Source organism: Ostrea edulis, chromosome 2 (genome assembly GCF_947568905.1).
Source record: "Ostrea edulis chromosome 2, xbOstEdul1.1, whole genome shotgun sequence".
NCBI classification, from domain to species: domain Eukaryota; kingdom Metazoa; phylum Mollusca; class Bivalvia; order Ostreida; family Ostreidae; genus Ostrea; species Ostrea edulis.
In genome coordinates, this window is record NC_079165.1 from 97155413 (window position 1) to 97173244 (window position 17832).

The following is a 17832-nucleotide window of genomic DNA, read 5'->3' on the forward strand; positions in this document are numbered from 1 at the left end:
GTTTTGGTATCAGGGTGGGGCCAAATGGTCAGTTATTAAATATGTGAACAATAGACATTTTTAACTTCTTGATAACTGTCTTTCCAATTTTTTTTCATATTTGGTATGAAGCATCTTTGAACAAGGGGGACATAAATTGTAAATTTCAGGTTTCCTGTACCCCTGGGGTCTTAGGGGTGGGGCAAGAACTGCCAAAAATTTACCAATTTTCAAAAATCTTCTCAAGAACCGTACACGTGTAAGAAAAACTAAATGCATGGTGAAGGAGAGCAGGAAGGCCTCTACCAAAATTGTAAATTTCATGATCCCTGGAGTAGGGGTTCTCACCCCAGGGCAGGGCCAAACTTGGTATATAGTGTTTATGTGTAAAACACTTAAATAACATCTTTATAGTGCTGTTGATACTAAATTGAAACTAAATGGATAGAGCAAGTAGTTTTTTTTACCAAAATTGTAAATTTGATGATCCCCGGAGTAAGGGTCCTGACCCCAGGGTGGGGCAACACTTGGTATATATTGTATTTATGTGTAAGTTTGCTGATAATGTATAAAATCTAAATGCATACTTAGGAATAACAGAAAAGGATTAGTCAAATTAGTCATACCTTTTGATGTTTTAATATTAATACACCTATTATTTAAAGCCTTTCATCAGTGTATGTACTTTTGAAGGCAGTGAAGTTTTAAGAACACATCTTGTTTTATACTGTTGCTGAACATTAGAATTTAGCTTAGATATTCAGAACAGGAAATTTTTTCCAAGATTTTATAGCCCATGGAAGTAGTGATACTTTTTCACTAGTATTCAGGTGACCGATAAGGCCTGTGGGGCTCTTGTTTGTGTATTCATTGACCAAAAAGCTGAGCCATCCGGGAATTCCTGCTCAACATTGTCACTTGTAAAATAGCATTTCAGTAAGTGACATGCAAATCCTTTTATATTCAACCTTGAAAACTAGTTGGGTGTAAGAGGGTAGCCTTGCAAGTGCATTTGAAATTTACAAATGTACAAAAAACTAGTTAACAAGGAAATTATGATTACTCGTATTGTAAACCAATATGGACCCAGATCTTTAAAGAAGACTGGAAGTTAGATAAAATTTAAAGGAGAATTGTAACTTTTAAAATCTTCTAAAGATATGTGGAAACTCGCTTTCAGAGAATAATTCACGAGGCCGCGAGCTAGTGAATGGTCGTGTTTTCGACCCGGTGTTGTAGAATAGACCCCCCTGGGGAAAAACATGCCCCCCGTGGGGGTGGGGTGGGGGGGGGGGTGGGAGTCACCCCAGTATATTTGTTCCCCAATGAACGAAGTGAGAGTAAAGTTTCCTTCTGGGGGAAATGCCCCGGGATGGAATTTCCCATCTGTATTTCCGGGTTGTACTTATTTTAGCGTACCACTCGATAACACAAATTATGAAGTTTGTTGTAATAAGATTCGTTTAAAGAAATACAGTGTATCATACAAGAACTTGCATGTACCATATATGTTCATTTATTGGAAATGTGTGACATGGAGGCCTATGTGACCCCTAGTTGTTGACTATGTTGTTCTATATCCCTTTATTAGTTGGTTTTCATTAGATCACCCCCATATTTAATCATTAGATAGTTCTGAAAAGTTGTTTACGCTCGGGAGCCCCCAGGTAGTATCCCTATGTACAGCTCCAAACTGAAGTGGAAAGTGATAGTCCTCGGGATCCACTATCTTTCCTGCATACTCCTTTCATGGACTCTTCAAAGATACACTGTAAGCTGTTATTTGCCTTTATTATGACCCTGTGTGATGTAAAATTAGGAACTTTCAGGTAAGCTCAATTGCCCTTTAAAGCCTATTTGACCCCTCTGTAGGGTTCTATATGTTTGACTACAGTGCTCTCTATCCCTTTAGCAGTTTTGTTTCATTCGATCACCCCATATTCAATCATTAGAAAGATTTAAAATGTGGCCTCATCCTCGGGGACCTCCACGTGGTACCCCTAGAGCTGCAAACTGAGGGCAGGAAATGATAGTCCAAGGAGTCCCGTACTTCCTCAATGCTCCTTTCGTTGACTCTCAAAGATTAAATTGTTATTAACCTTCATTATTACCCTACGTGATGTAACATTAGGAACTTTCACGTGAGCTCTATTGTCTTCAACTATCAAACTTGATAACTGAGAATATGTTTATTAATTGTTTGAAAAATGATCAATATTGATCGATTGTTTGCCAACTTTTAGTATTCAATCTGAGTACTCTCAGTACTTTGATGAATTTTCTTACTGGCTGCTGGTTAGTAGCATATTCACATTTATTATTTATATACATTGTCTGAAAGACCCATGGCATGTATATGTAGTCATTAAAAGTTACAGTAGAATGATGTACGGCTTCCGACAAAGAAAAGGTTCTTAAATTCCTTCATCAAGAACAAAAAATACTTAGAAACGTATGATATAGAAATCGGTAAAACAATTTGCACATGCTTTACCATTGTTAAAACGTATGTATCTATCACGGAATTTTCCTATATAACAACCCCAGCTTTTGCATTTTCGCCAAAATCTATACACTAATCTATTTCTAAATTCATTGAAATTAAAAAAAAATTGCACCTAATATATCCGTAAATTTTTCCTATGTATTTCTAGTTAATTTACATTGTAATGTGATTAAATGAAAGGGATCAAGTGCATGTTTTTTTAAGGGGGGGGGGGGAGTGTTAATTCATCTTATTTGGGTTATCCAATCTTTCAGATGATAATTGATATACATGTATAGGGAAATGGGTGTTGGCTTCAAATGAGGGAGGGAGAGGCCTAAAAATAGGCTGTGCTTGCTGCCCAATCTTTGTGAATAAAATAAATAAAACGATGAAACTGAATAAACATTGAATGAAATATAGAAATAAATAAGTGCTTTAAAAAAAATGATAATTAAAAAAAATCGTAAATAACAAAAATCGCTAAAACAGTATCTCCCTTTCAAATTGATATTTAATTTTGGAAAAGTAAAAGCAACTATAGGTTGTATTTAAAGTACCATCTCTGGAAGTTTGGCAAATAGTTGTCCAGAAACTCTTCCAGTGTCCTTGACCCCACCTTAACCCCGAAAAAGATAGTAATAAGGACTTTATTCAAAGTACCATTCCTGTAAGTCTGAGAAATTTGAATTAAATAGTGTGATTGGTTGTATCTTACAGAATTAGCTATTCATGTTTCAGCATTGAATAGTTCTGTCCCTAAAAGATATAGTATCGTTACAGATATTATTCACTACAATTATATACAAGATAATATATACAAGATAATTTTGATATAAAGCATCAAATTGGCCGCTAAGCCTTCTAAACTATTTCCAAAGAACACACGGGAATATTGTAATACTAAATATTTTATTTGATAAACAATTCTAAATACTCACTTCAGGGCCGTAAATTACATGGAGGCGGAGGAGGCAGCTGCCTCCTCCAACTTTTGAGCCAAAAAAAATTAAAATTTAAAGTTCATTAGAATTTATGTTGTTTCCAATAACTAAGAACATGATACCTCCCTTAAAAAGCATTCCAAATCTTTCTTTTAGAATGAGTTAGTCAAGTAACATCTTAGAAGGCCCTAGAATCAAGGATTTTGCACGAAACGTGTTCAGTGTGCACAAAATGTGCTCAGCGTCTGGGGGCCTGGGCGGCCCCCAGACCCCCGCCTAATTTCCTGCCTCCTCCAAATTGAAGGTTAATTTACGGGCCTGCACTTTATAAAAAAGCATTAATACTATCTTTTATACAAGAACACAAGTGAAGTTTTCAAATATTATAAATTTTTGAAATATTGTTCTAGCATGTAAATACACTAATGCAATATGGAAGTTTTACGTACATAATCATGATAAGCACATTTAAATGAATGATATATATTAATATATATGATACTTTTAAAAGCAGATTTTAGAAATGTAGGTGTGATTAATAAATCTGCCTGTTGAATGAAAGCGATAGAAAGTATATCATTCTTAACATTAAAAAGATTTTGTATCTGCTTTTTATAGGTTTTTCTTCACGTTTCAGGTCTTTTGGGATGCGAATATATAGCTATGTGCATTTAAGAATTCAAGCTGAATTAATCTATAAAATGTTGAAGTGACATAATAAGCAAGTGAAGCTAACATGAAAATAATTAGTGGAGAAACTGTAAGTTCTAGCGGCAGAGTTGTAGTTCTCTGGGAAAAAAATGGGACAGATCTATCTCAATACTTTCTCAGAGCTACAATTCTGTCGCTAAAACGATACATGGCTTCGAAATGTGGTACAGCAAACATTACTCGGATCTATGTCACGTGATGATGCCGATCATTTGTTAGACTTGCTTCAACTCCGATTTGCACGTCGCAGAACCCGAGTATATATGTGTATGCGTGTTTTCTTTTATTTCATTAACAGGGAGTTGCTTTTATGGTTTATACACTGTCATCCCGGGGTGTACTTCTTGCAAAAATTGTAAAATCATAAATTGATTAATCATTATTAGAAATAAGAAGAGCAAGGGGGTTCACTCACTGGCACTTGTTTCTGTAAATGACTTATGACCTCTGTATACTAATAACAACACGTGGTTCACTACACAGTAACTTTGTAAAATCAACTCGATATGATTCAATTATTAAAGATATGATTATGTAATGAATTTCAATAGATATGAAAGAAACACTCTGGTAATTAGATAGAGATCGAATAAACTCGAGGTCCGTTTTAGAATCTCTCTCAGAACAAGGTCTGTAGACGTTATAAACATGTATTTCAAATAGCTCAGATAATACCCAGCTCCCGCATTCTTTTTCTCGGGCATGTTTTTCCCAGCTTTGTACCGTAATTAAGAAAGTTTCTGATATGATACGATTATTGGTATGCTATACACATCCCTACCCATGGCTAACCCGACCAGTTAAAAGACGTAGTTCGTGTACAAGACATCAGGAACTACTACACTGCAAATGTTTCCAAGATCCTTACGACTCGACGAAACATTGCATGACAAATTATGTAGTTAACTTCAAATACATATAATTTGTTTTGGTACAGTGGTGGCTCTGTGGTACAGTGGTGGCTCTGTGGTACAGTGATGACTCTGTGGTACAGTAATGACTCTGTGGTACAGTGGTGGCTCTGTGGTACAGTGGTGGCTCTATGGTACAGTGGTGGTTCTGTGGTACAGTAATGACTGTGGTACAGTGGTGGCTCGGTGGTACAGTGGTGACTCTGTGGTACAGTGGTGGCTCTGTGGTACAGTAATGACTCTGTGGTACAGTGGTGGCTCTGTGGTACAGTGGTGGCTCTGTGGTAGGAGCGCTCGATTCGTGACCAGGAGGTTGTGGGTTCGAGCACCGACTGTACCCTGACCGCGTCAGACCCAAGACTAGTGGCTTTCAGTTAAAGCAGAACGTGTTGCGATAAAGAACCCTCACTGCGAAGGTCCAGACTGTTATGCATGTCTATAGTTTTGTGGCACTTCACGTGCAGCTAATGACGTCTCAATCTAAATGAACAATTCTCGAGGGGATGTAAAATAAGCACACAATATGGAATATCTGTAGTATCGCAGTATACCCGCAACATAGCACAATTTTCATGCAGCAAATGTGTTAAGGTTCTATCATCAGAAATGTTTCTTTATTGTTTCGTTATACAGAATGTTAACCCGACTCTCTAAACAATCTGTCGATATCCTTGCGTATTTTCGGCCGAGTCAAGTCATCGGGTTCTTTCTTCAATTAACAATCATTATCCATTATCATAGAGACGTAGAAAAACCACAAAAATATGTTCCAAAGAATTTTTGAAGACTGCTTGTTGCATTTCGCCTAGAAAGAAATAACAAGTACAAAACTGAATACACTGGGTTTTTTTAATTCCAAAATATCGTTAATAGCTACAAAGTATATGTACATATTCATGATGATTCCTCACAATATTGAGCGATTCACAACTGTGGGTGGTCGATATGTTGAAACAGCAGTTGTTCTATGACAACTTTGTCTTTCAGATATATTATATTTACTGCTACGTTTCCTGAGACTATATTGATATGGTAAAATTCACCGACTCTTTACATTAGCTATTGATGACGTTTACGGCCAGTGAAGTCATCCGCCAGCAATAGTTTTATTGACCCTCTGCAGTGGACACTATACAGCTCCTAACCATAAATTCTGTGCGCGTCTGTCTTTATTAGGGCAAAATTCTAGATTTCCCACCGGTATTCCGAATTAATCGACATATTTATCAGAAGTCTTCTGAAATCCAAATGATTCCCGCTCAGCTATTTACAGCAGACGGTATACTGGTGCAACTTGGGAGTAGCAATTGTCGGCTGCTTCCGTCGTACGTGGGATTAATAAAAGAGACGTCTGCGAGACTGAAATCACATCAATGTCAATTACCAAGTTGCTTTCATAGACAATTTTCTGTACAGATCAACAAAAATTATGATACAATGCTACTGGTAACAGCGTGTTGATTTAATTTGAAGTTATTGTACGAAGTTTTTGAATTGTACTTGGTGCTTTTTATATGGTTTAGCATTAAATATAATCATGCACATGAATCTGTATATATGACCAGAAATACCATAAACACACCTTGCTTGATTTTCAATGTCAGTGTCTCTCCTTTTCTCTGTCTCGCCGTTCATTGTACTGCAAAGAAGATAATATTATTGGACACACATTCTTTGGATAAAAACTAGTTCAATCCGGGTTTTAGTACCACCTCTCTGCGTAATCATTACCAAATATGGAGCATCATCAAGGTCAAATGTTGCATTGGCTGTTCCGTTTAACGTAACGAATGGGTCAACTATATCATAATTTAGTACTTAAAGGGACTGATTCACGATTTCCCCCCAAATTTTCTTTTTTCACTTTTAATGATCAAAATCTACTGTCTAATGTGTTTAAAAGATTTCACATAAAAATTAAGGTTATACATCATCATAGAAGCTAATTTTAGAAAGTTTATCATTTGTTTTGTAAACAAAGATTGTGATATGTTATTGTTTACGAAATTTTCAAAAGAAATGGATATCGATCTAAGTTTATTATATCTTTCACATTTCAAGCATTTTTGGGGTAAATGTGTCATATAAAAGTTAAAATTTGTGACAATGCAAAATTAAGATGCTTTATATTACAAAATCAATATTTCACTTGTAAAAAAAACCTCAAGTCTTTGTTTACATAACACAGATTTAAGGCTAAAATGCTGCTTTTATTCTTGCACTCAGAAGGTCAACATTTTGGCTGTCAACATTAAATGAGTTATATTTTTAATCTTTACATGTACCATCAAAAATGAAAAATATTTTTATCAAAAAACTGTGAACCAGTCCCTTTAAATCTAGTGTATATTTCTAAAACATACATTAAAAATATAAATATAAACATTAAATGTTTTATTGTGTGATGAAGGTACAATCATTGCAGAAAAAAATATATTCTGCAATGCTTGCTACATGTACCTTCATCACCTGATAAAACAATAACAAAAAAGCATTTTATTGTTTAAATGATAGATATACTAACAACTAGAGATGGTCAGGGGTCACATATTTTTTTTATTTCATCTGGCTGTCCTTTTAACTTGCAATTTCAATCTTCATCATAGTTTTTAACTTAATGCAAAAATTATCATGTGCGGCGAAATTAAAAACCAACAGCTTTATTCCATATCAAGGTATTTAGGTCACATTTGCCGAAATTGGACTTGGGCAAATTTGGACGATTGGGGTCGAATATTTCTGTCTTTCTTTTAACAAAAGATTAGTCAGTTTATATTTAATAACTCTTTTAAGGTTTGATAACATGTTCTCTTTCTATTTTTGTTAACAAGATAATGTGCATGTAGGTTGAACAACTAGATCAAACAAAATGTGTTTGTGAAACTGGTTGATGCTACCGTATGGTAGAAAAGTTAATAATGGCCAAAGTTAAAACATTTCAAAAGAAAGTTAAACCCAAAGGTCAAAGTCACGAGGTCAAAAACCTTGGTACCCAAAGAAAGGTCTTGTCTCAAGGAATACTTTTGTGAAAAATGAAAGCCCTAGTACTAACCGTTCAAAAATCATAACCAAGGTTATCGTTTTTCAAAAGTAGGCCAAACCCCAAGGTCATGAGATCAAAACTTTTTCTACCCAAAGAACAGGCTTGTCAAAAGGAAAGCGCATGTGAAATATGAAAGGCCTATTATTTACCTTTCAAAAGTTATGGTCAACGTTAAAGTTTTTCAAACGTAGGTCACAGCCCAAAACCAAAGGTCAAAACGTTTGGTACCAAAAAGAAAGGTCTTGCCACAAGGAATACATATGTGAAATATGAAAGCCTTATTATCATTCATTCAAATGTTATGACCAGAGTTGACATTTCTGTTTTCGTTTACTTAACTGTACATTAATTTAAAGGTATTTCTAAAGTTATTTGAGTTACACGAAATAAATACAACAGATACTGACTTATCTTTTTCATATAATGAACTGTCATCATCATTGAAAAGGTACACTGGGCCCTGGTGTCCTTTAAGATGCGAACGCCTGCAATATATTTAGTAAAATGTGACAATATCATGAACACTTTAAAAGAATAAAAATAGACCGGATTTAGTTAAGGATGTATGCTACACCAGAGAAATTTGATATGGGTGAAAAGTGGAGGATATGCACAACAATATTTTGAAATAGAAATCTTTCAAATTTACTGTATTTAGTAAAAACAAAAAATGCAGTTTTAGTTGAAAGCAATCTGAGAAAAATTTAAAACCACCCGCTGGACTCGAACACACAGTCTACAGTTTAGCAGTCGACGTGCTAATCTACTTAGCTACTCAGCTAGGCGAAAAAAATTCTAATGAATAGACAAATATTGCTGGTATGTATATTTTCCTCCATGTTTTAAATGCAAGTCAGCCATTATGACGGTGTAGAGTACATCCTTAAGCAAGATTGCCTTAGTTCCTGATGCTAAAAATACTCACCTGTAATGCCTACAGGTGATGAATATCACACCGAACAACACAGTAAGCACCAAAGAGAAACAAGTCGCCAAGATTGCGATCACAAAACGCAATTCGTTCTCTATTTTGAACATTGGAAATCGTTCTGTCTGTAATGTCAAGTCTGAAAAATATAAGATTTCGGGTTTAGAATTGGGTCTACAGCCTTTCACATATTACAATGTATACAATAACAATGAAAAGTATGGCTACTCACTCGATCGGTCTATCGGTGTACCCGCTGTTGGTTGGAGCCGATAATCGATGTAGTGTATGTTCGTACCACTTTCTAAGTTTTCATTATTAGAATAATTTTCATTTTCTGGTTCAATGGTCTCTTGAAATTCTAATAAAGACGTAATGTTAAATAAATCGTAGCTTTCTGTAGACGTTAAATTTTCTTTAAAAGGCGTCAAATGCAATTTTGACTTGTCGTCGTAAACAAATGTGTAGTACGCATGGAACCCAGATTTTTCAACTCTGTTGTCTGACGAAAACTTTATGTAAAGTCTACTTCTGCTAGAGTTGTAAGTGAAATGGTTATATCTTCCACATAAAAACGTGGATGTATTCGCAACGTCTTCAGAAATTTCGATGACGTCATAAGACGAGTGACAAGGTCTCTTGATATGTTCTTCCAAATCAACTTTTACAAACGTAAGGAAAATTCGGACACCAGGGGGCGCTTTGATATCCCATGTGCAATTCTGTGATGGTGGATATTCTGAGGGCCAACCAGGGGAGGCCATCTCTCCGTAAGGGGTTGAGTAATGTCCCCCGCACGCCCAATCTGTAAATACGCAGTATTTGTAATATTCTAGAAATTAGGGCATATAATACAAATGATTGTGAATTTGAATTACCATCCTCTCTTTTGACTGGGGATTTGCACAGATCTGCAGTCATGAGTAAGCGATGATGTACGAGTGTATGTTGTACCCCACTCCATTTGACAAATATTGCTGGAAAACTATAACACTAATTTTTCTTGCAAGAAGTACTGCTCTGCTGCAGGTGATGCTAATTACCTGTTTTGTATTGCAAATGAAATCCGGGCGCATCTCCAAACTCATTCGTGAATAATATAACTGTGATGTTATTTGATTGGCTGACAAATTCGCGAATATTGTTTCCTAAACAATTCTTTCGGTCTTCATCCACAATAAGAAGTCTATCCGAGGTCTGATTACAACTTTCAGTAGATTCTGTGGATAGTATAAGGTGGGTAAAGGATATTCTAATAATCTGTAAATAAAACAAATTTATTTGAAATAGTATCGCGATGGAGAACTGGGTGTCGAGGACCTTGTTTAAGAATATCTTACCTTGAATTTTGGAACCGTTATGACCCACGAACAATTGAGATTATGTTCGTAATTCCTCGGCCAATTAGGAGAGGCAAAATCACCTGATTCGGTTTCCAAGTGTCCACCACAGTCTAAATGTCAATGTTACATGTTCTCAATGCTTCATAGTTGTGATACAAACATCTTGCAGAGGCCATACAAATTTCAAACAGAGAGTAATATCATATAATAGAAAATTGTGTTCTATATACATGTATATATAATGATTTTTTTCTAATCTCTATGTGGTATACTGTTGCATATTGTACACCATTTCAAAATATACGCATTCTTTAATAATTGTTGTCATTCATTTAAAATTATTAACTGATGACAAGATCATCTTGTTACATGTAAAATATGGGGAGAGAAAGCAAGTGGGAGAAGTCTGGTTTGTAGTGAGTGTTGAATCAGATTATAATGAGTAATGTCTTTGAAAGAGTTTCATATCTATTATTATTATATATATTCGCCGCTCCTCACCCAGATGCGGTTTCATTTCAAAATGATGCACTTGAGATGTTCCTTGTAATATTAATCCGCCAACATCACTTCCGGTTTTGGTGCTTAGTAAACATGTACCTTCGTGAACCTGAATACAGACGGTAAGAATAAACCAAAAAAATCTGACAATGCAAAATTTTGTATATCATCGTCATTAATATCCTCTATTGCTTACACATGTTTATCATCTGAATTTATTTTTAAAAGTCTTGAGGATTCAAAATATCAAGAACGCTATTCATAAACAAGGCCTACTTTTATTTTACTTCATTGTCACGGTATATTTATCCGAGATAAAAACAAGAACTCCAAAACCGACATCAAAGTGTGTTTTCTCAATGGGAATCAATTATAAATACACAACTTCACGAAAATATACAGGGAAATTCAATGTAAATATAAAGATCCATGTTAAAGGTAAGAACGTGAGAATAGTAAGTAAGTAAGTAATTTTTATTTAAAGTCGGAACTATATACAGGTAAACAATAAACATGAGCTAAGAGCTCTTTAACCGACTATATTGTCGAGAATATGGTTGAGAATATGGATGAATCCAGGGGAGGAGAGTATGACACATGTTCGTTTCGAGATCAATAAAACCTGTACAAACTATTTCACAATTTTTTCATAGCATATATTATAATATCCACTGTACTTATGTATAACCTGGTAATCAAACGATCTGCAGATGAAATCAGTCTCTTCCAAACATTTCCTGGCACATGCACTCGGTGTTACTCCAACAACGATTTTGTCATTGTGTCCTAGTACTGCAGAATATGGAGAGGGATAAAAACGCCGGAGATAACTGTCTGAAAGTAGACGTATAACAGCGATAGATACAGCGATTAATTAACACTGCCCACAAATCGTAGAAGGAGTACGAAATGTTCATTATCAGTACTACAGCGATACTTTCTTTGCTGCGTCAATGAATTCAGAAAAGCGTTCATTATAACGAGAAAAGGTAGTTTCTTTAGGTTTCCAGTGGTAATGCTTACAATGCATAAAAAATCTTAATATCAGTCAAATGCAACAATATTAATGTTTATCTTACTGACCATTTTGACCCCTGTATTCGGACAGAGTAAAGGTTCCCATACAAAATGTGGCAAATTTAGCATTTTTCACAGCCATTATTCGACCTTTCTGCAAAATTCTTGACGGGAAGATTAATGATGGATTAAATTCATTATCTTTGACCAATCCCAATCAATGTACACCGCTCCAAACTTGTTTGCAAACACTTGAAATATCTAATTGAAAACGGTCTAGGCGTTACTGAGTCAATACGATTGATGAAATGTAACGACTTAAGTCTCAAAAGCACAATTGTAAAACGATCCGTTCTTAAAGAAACAAGCCAGCAAATGGCAAACTAGTATTTTCCAATGGCTTCCTTCATATTTTTTCATTTGCAGTATCAGTTAGTAAGAAAATATATGTCCACGTATATATTCAAATTTGTCGATGCCAACTCTACCATAAATCCTTTTTACTTCAAATATTGTGACCGTGTATGTACCGGTATCCCAACGTGACGCGAATAAATTGTGACGTCAAACGGTGTAGTGCATTTACCAGTAATATATCACATTGTTGCGCATGATATAAAAAATGTAGGGAGAAAGGCATCGTCGCAACCACGGGTTATTGCTTCATTCCCCGTGGTTTGCAATGATGGGGAGGAAATGGGGGGTAAGTATGCCATTAACGTTGAATCACTTCAAAATTTCTAGAACAAGTCATTCACTGTAAATGATGACGCGCTCCAATATAAGAATCAACTTATATATATACCATAAACTAGACAGTTATTCCTTCAACAATCTATATGTTCACGTGTGTGTGTCTGAATGCAATCAATTATTTACCTTTGAATTCGTAGTGCACAACATTCTTGTCGTCTGCTCGTGACGTCACTAAACCGTAAACGTTGGCTGCGATGTACATGCTCATATAACAAGACTTGTCATCGTAAATGTAATCAAAACTCGTGCATTTAAACGAGCTTTCTGCTAGACATAAATGAGCACAGGCCACTAGAGAAACGCCTATAACTCTCTTGTGGTAGATTTGTTCCCCTTCTATCTGCTGCAGATTTCCAAATCCAAAGTTTAAAAAGTATTCAAGAGGACCAGCTGAAAAAGCAATATTATTCAAATCAACATCGTTCAGTCGCTGATAGATAATAGCGGTGGGACGTACTTTTCTGCAATTTCCCCATTTAAAAAAAATCAACTTGAAGTTACATCGTATTTATACTTAAATCTTACTGGATTGTCGCTCATAATAGTCCGTGTTAACTTGAGGAATGAGTCCATGGGAATTAGACGGCGAAAGGTCGGTCAACCAACAATTTCCTAGTTTTACTTCGTAGTCAAAGCCCTGGCACCTAAACGTCACCTCCAGCACACATCTTCTGGAACACTGTTCCACGCTAACGTTGAAGATCTGACGTTTGTGGTCAAAGGTCAAAATATGATTCGGAAGATGGTTGAACAATCTCTCGAAGTAAGCTTTAAAACACCATGAAACACAAAATCAGTCTCATTTACAGAATGTATGGTTTCTGCTGCTTTATTTAGCAATTAATTTAGTCTTGTTATGGTAAAGTCAAATCATTTCAAACAACTATACCCCTGTGCAGATATTGGCATTTGTACTTTTGTAGATCCATTGATAATTAATTGTTTGTTTGTTCGTTTGTTTTTACATCCCGTAGAGATTTTTTACTCACATTGAGACGTCACCAACTGTAGGTGAAATACCACAGATTTAGACATAAACTTAGCGCTCAGGGCTGTAGCAATGGAGGTTCTTTAACGAGCCAACGCCTGCCACGAAGCGGGACCTCCGTTTTTAAGGTCATATCCGAAAGACCCCTGATTCTCACTTTTAAGTGCCGAGCTTTTGGCAAAGGAGCAATCACTACCTATGTTAACGTCTAAGTTTTGACACGGCCATGGCACGTGCGGGGCTCGAACTCACGACCTCGCGGTGACGAAGCGAACACTCTACCACTCTGCTACCCCGACCCGTGTAGATCCATTCAGTTTTGGTATTTTAAACTTTTTTTTTCAATATTTCCGGCATTGTCTGATAGATGGTGTAAGATATGTTCTATACTGCTTCATACTAGCTGATCCTTCATTATATAGTAGAGACTAAATACAAACGCGGATTCTTGATAGGTCACTATTCTACATTTACGAGTAATATAAATGCCAAAACATGTTTGCCAATATTGACATGCTTTTCCCGCAACACGCTCTCTAAATTGAATGGATATTTCCTGTGACATGTTGCGGACTTTTCACAGTATTTTGACATGGCGACACACAGCTTGTTTGATTTAGAATCGTGTTTCATATATCACACCATTCTTTGTTTAACTAGTCTAAAGATCGTTCTACATATCAAAATAATGAAATAAAAACAGTTTCTAGAATATCTTATTTATGTAGTGATTACAATTTCAAATGACTCAAATCACCGTATGATAATGTGCCAGTAATTCAGTGATGCAATCGACATCAAGAGTCTGTGAAATGTGAAGACAATTCTTACTTCTGTAGTGGTCCGTGTTTTTTGATACAATAACTGACATCCTATCGTCTGCAGAGGAGTGATTATGTAATCTACACGACTGGAGTTTGTTGTTCACATCAAAGGATTGACAGTCAAAGGAACTCTCTTGGACGCAAGATCTCGCGCATGTCTCCACACTTGTATTGTGTAAAGTCTTCATTGGCAGTGTGGACATCCTTAATTTTGGCATCCGATAAAACAAAGACTTGTAAACAATATCACCTGGAATAACATCAGATTTATTAAATACATACATGTAGTACATAGCACAATCTGTGTAAACTAAGAATAAATGTACCAACTTTGCCACATGTTTGAGCATCTTAGATATGCAAGTTTCAAGCACTTAATACACTGTAATTCATTTTCATGCGTTTAAAGGAATTTCTAAAAAGAAATATATCGTAAACAATATCTTTATAACAAATACTAGTATATGACATTCCTAGAATTATAAGATCAAGAAATAGTTTCCAAGTGTAAGCAGTTCCGGAGAGTTTGTGCCACCTGACAATGAAAACATATTAACTTAACGGATTTAGACACAGAGTTTGAAATAGAAAACATGGTGCTTAAGATTACCAAGCACCATCTCATTAACACAGCCCTCTCAAAACTGATCCCACATTAAAAGAATTTCATTTTAGAGACAATCCGGAAGGTTGGTATCATGCCGTGGAGTTCATTCAAATTCGTGTGACTTAAGATAAGTCACGGTAATCGTTTTCTGTGATCTTTCCTCGATTTCTGCCAATTTACAACGACCACTACTTGACTTGATCAAATTTAAGAAACCTATCTTGCTTTCTCATAAAATACAATTTCGTCATTACTAGTAGCGATATTTCAAGAGCAGGTTCTTTAGGCTTGAGCAAAAGACGGCGTTTTTATTGCTGCAAGAGATACTTGTTTTCCATTTATAAATCTCTGGCCACTTGCGTGAAATTAAATTATTTTTTTCTGAGAGGAGCTGATGGAACGTCGGAAATAATGTCGGAATGAACAAAGTGGACCCAGAGGATCGGAAGTCCACCGGGAATGTTATATTTTTGTCATAAAAAGCCCTCAGTGATGATGTAGTTGACAATGCGCTTTCCTCTGGTTTGGACATGAGGAAATGCACTCGAAGGAGCAAATCGTCTAGACAGCGAAATTGAAGAAAATGGATATAAATCAAATATTTTTATCCCTGTTGCATTAAAGATGAGAGAGACAGAGAGGACTGGTGTAGTCTCAGATTCATTGGGTTTATTACAAATTAGGGGTGCCAAGTATATATGTATAAACAAATTACACGGGTGAAGAAAAAGCGGAAAGGTAATTACTAATTTCGACGTGTACCATCTTTAATTAAATCCATTGAAGTAATGGGGAAATTTGGTCTTCAGCTATAATGAGAGGTTAAGATGTTTACAGTTGTTGAGCGCGCTGTGCGGATGTTTGAGTTTTGTGGAATGATATGTTCCACCCCGATACCCACTCCTCACAATTATCCCTTACAACATCTTGCACTGCATACGAGACTATAAGTTTGATATTCATGGTCAGGTTCAAGACTTTCAATTACGCACAATGATAATTATCATTTACCTCCATAGGGCAAAGAGAAACAGATATAGACGGTGTGCAATATGTAATTTAACAAAACGTCGTCACCGCGCCAGATTTTCGCTGAAGCTGCGATGAATTACTATTTTCGTGAAGAGGGATATCTGATCTTTCATTGCCGTAAATAATTTCTTTACATCGTGTAAAACATGCTGGGCGGCGTTTAAAGTTTATATAAAGGTGTTCATACCTTTATTGCAATTGGACTTCTGCATGTGTTGCTTTCATTCTTTGGTTAGGTGTTCACATCGCATTCATATCAATTTGAACTTAAAAAGTACATATAACATGTTCTTGTGGTATGACATCTTCATCCCGGGATTAGGTTGTTAAATTATATGAATTTCCAATTTCTTTTTTAAATTCTAGGATTATATCAATTTATTTCAGTGCGTATACCATTACAGATTTTTCATTAAATTAGTAAGAGATGTTAATGGGCTTACATATTATTTCGATTTAGAATTGAAATCCATTTGTAAACACCGATCGGTTATTTGTAATTCTGCATATATACAAAACTTAATCAAAATCGTTAGAATCAAGCAATGCAAACCAGAATGGAGTGGGAATAAATGAGTGAAATTCGTGATCATTACTTGTCTGTGAAAGTAAGAAAAGTCCTCTATTTTTTGCTTTAGAAAAAGGTGCATGCGTAGATGTTAAAACAAACATATAATATTTTCCTGCAAATATATTGTCAAACAGCTGTATAATTTTAAAATGATAATTTTAAATTTTATATACATTCATTTTAATTTTTTCAAGAAGTACTTTTTGTTATATGACTTACTGCGAACGAGCCAGTGACTGGTAAGAATCACATACACGAGCTGAATACTATCCATCATTTCACGCGAATAAACAGGTATGCTCCTTTCCTTCTTGTTATTATTCTGTCCTGTTAAATATTTCCTCCCAAAGATAAGATCGAAGCTATAGTAAATGAAATCTTCGAAGCATCAAAGACTTCAAGCAAGTGACTCGGAGTATCCGTTACCATTGAAACCGAAACGCTGTTTTTTGTATTTGATCACGTGACGTCAGATGGGTTCGCTGATGGAACGTCGGTTGGGATGAAACTCCAAATATTGTAGCATATGATTAATTGATTTCGTATCTGAATTTCATTGTCAAGGTTAAGTGACCGTTAACTTACCGATATATTTTACCGGAAACATTTATTGGGGTAGATAGAATCTTATCGTCCGATATCCGAGTGGGTTTAGAGGTATAATAGTGAACAAAGATTGGGCGAACATTGTGAAATTTTACAACTGAGTATATGCATATATAATGATAAATTATTATGATGCTATTTTATCTCATGGATACCCAGAAAGTTTTTGTAGATTCCAACTTGACTTATTTAATATCATGCTTTGCTATAATAAGGAACAGGCATGGTGACCATACTTACAGTGGAGAAACCCAAGGGGTGCGTGAAGCTTATTTCACTGTCAAATTTACTGATATAAATTTATATATTTATGTTGTATATCAAACCGAATTATTATTATTCTCATCATTATTATTGCAAATTAATATGTCTATCAATGAAGCCTTGTAAATGAAGAATATTCAATTGAGTACATGAATAATACGAAAATAAAAACCATTAATGTAGAATTAGTAACTGATGACCTTCAAATACGAAATAACATAAGGTTAGTAAGCATCACAGAGAGACGCTGTTCTTATCTGGTATCGAGTTTCTTCTGAAATGAGTCGATTGTCCCCAAGACGAAAACAGATAGGGCCGAACA

At 35.6% G+C, this 17832-nt stretch overlaps 1 protein-coding gene across 1 annotated transcript; it reads right to left on the reverse strand.

Moving 5' to 3' along the window:
- Nucleotides 1–5861: 5861 nt before the first annotated feature.
- Nucleotides 5862–14674, reverse strand: LOC125681022 (uncharacterized). The gene is made up of 12 exons (XM_048920903.2): nt 14438–14674; nt 13144–13386; nt 12742–13008; nt 11534–11679; nt 10846–10954; nt 10342–10454; nt 10045–10261; nt 9234–9806; nt 8999–9140; nt 8481–8558; nt 6613–6669; nt 5862–6389 (listed from the first exon to the last, which is right to left on the reverse strand). The coding sequence occupies exons 1-12, from the start codon at nt 14646–14648 to the stop codon at nt 6290–6292; spliced, it is 2256 nt and encodes a 751-aa protein (XP_048776860.2). The 5' UTR covers nt 14649–14674; the 3' UTR covers nt 5862–6289.
- Between the last annotated feature and the right edge of the window lie 3158 nt (nt 14675–17832).

Coding starts and splice junctions, on each gene's coding strand:
- LOC125681022 (XM_048920903.2), bottom strand. CDS start 14,648: ATGCCAAAATTAAGGATGTCCACACTGCCAATGAAGACTTTACACAAT. Junction 10,455..10,845: donor TGAAATGAAACCGCATCTGG/GTGAGGAGCGGC, acceptor ATTGACATTTAG/ACTGTGGTGGACACTTGGAA. Junction 9,141..9,233: donor TACACCGATAGACCGATCGA/GTGAGTAGCCAT, acceptor TATATTTTTCAG/ACTTGACATTACAGACAGAA.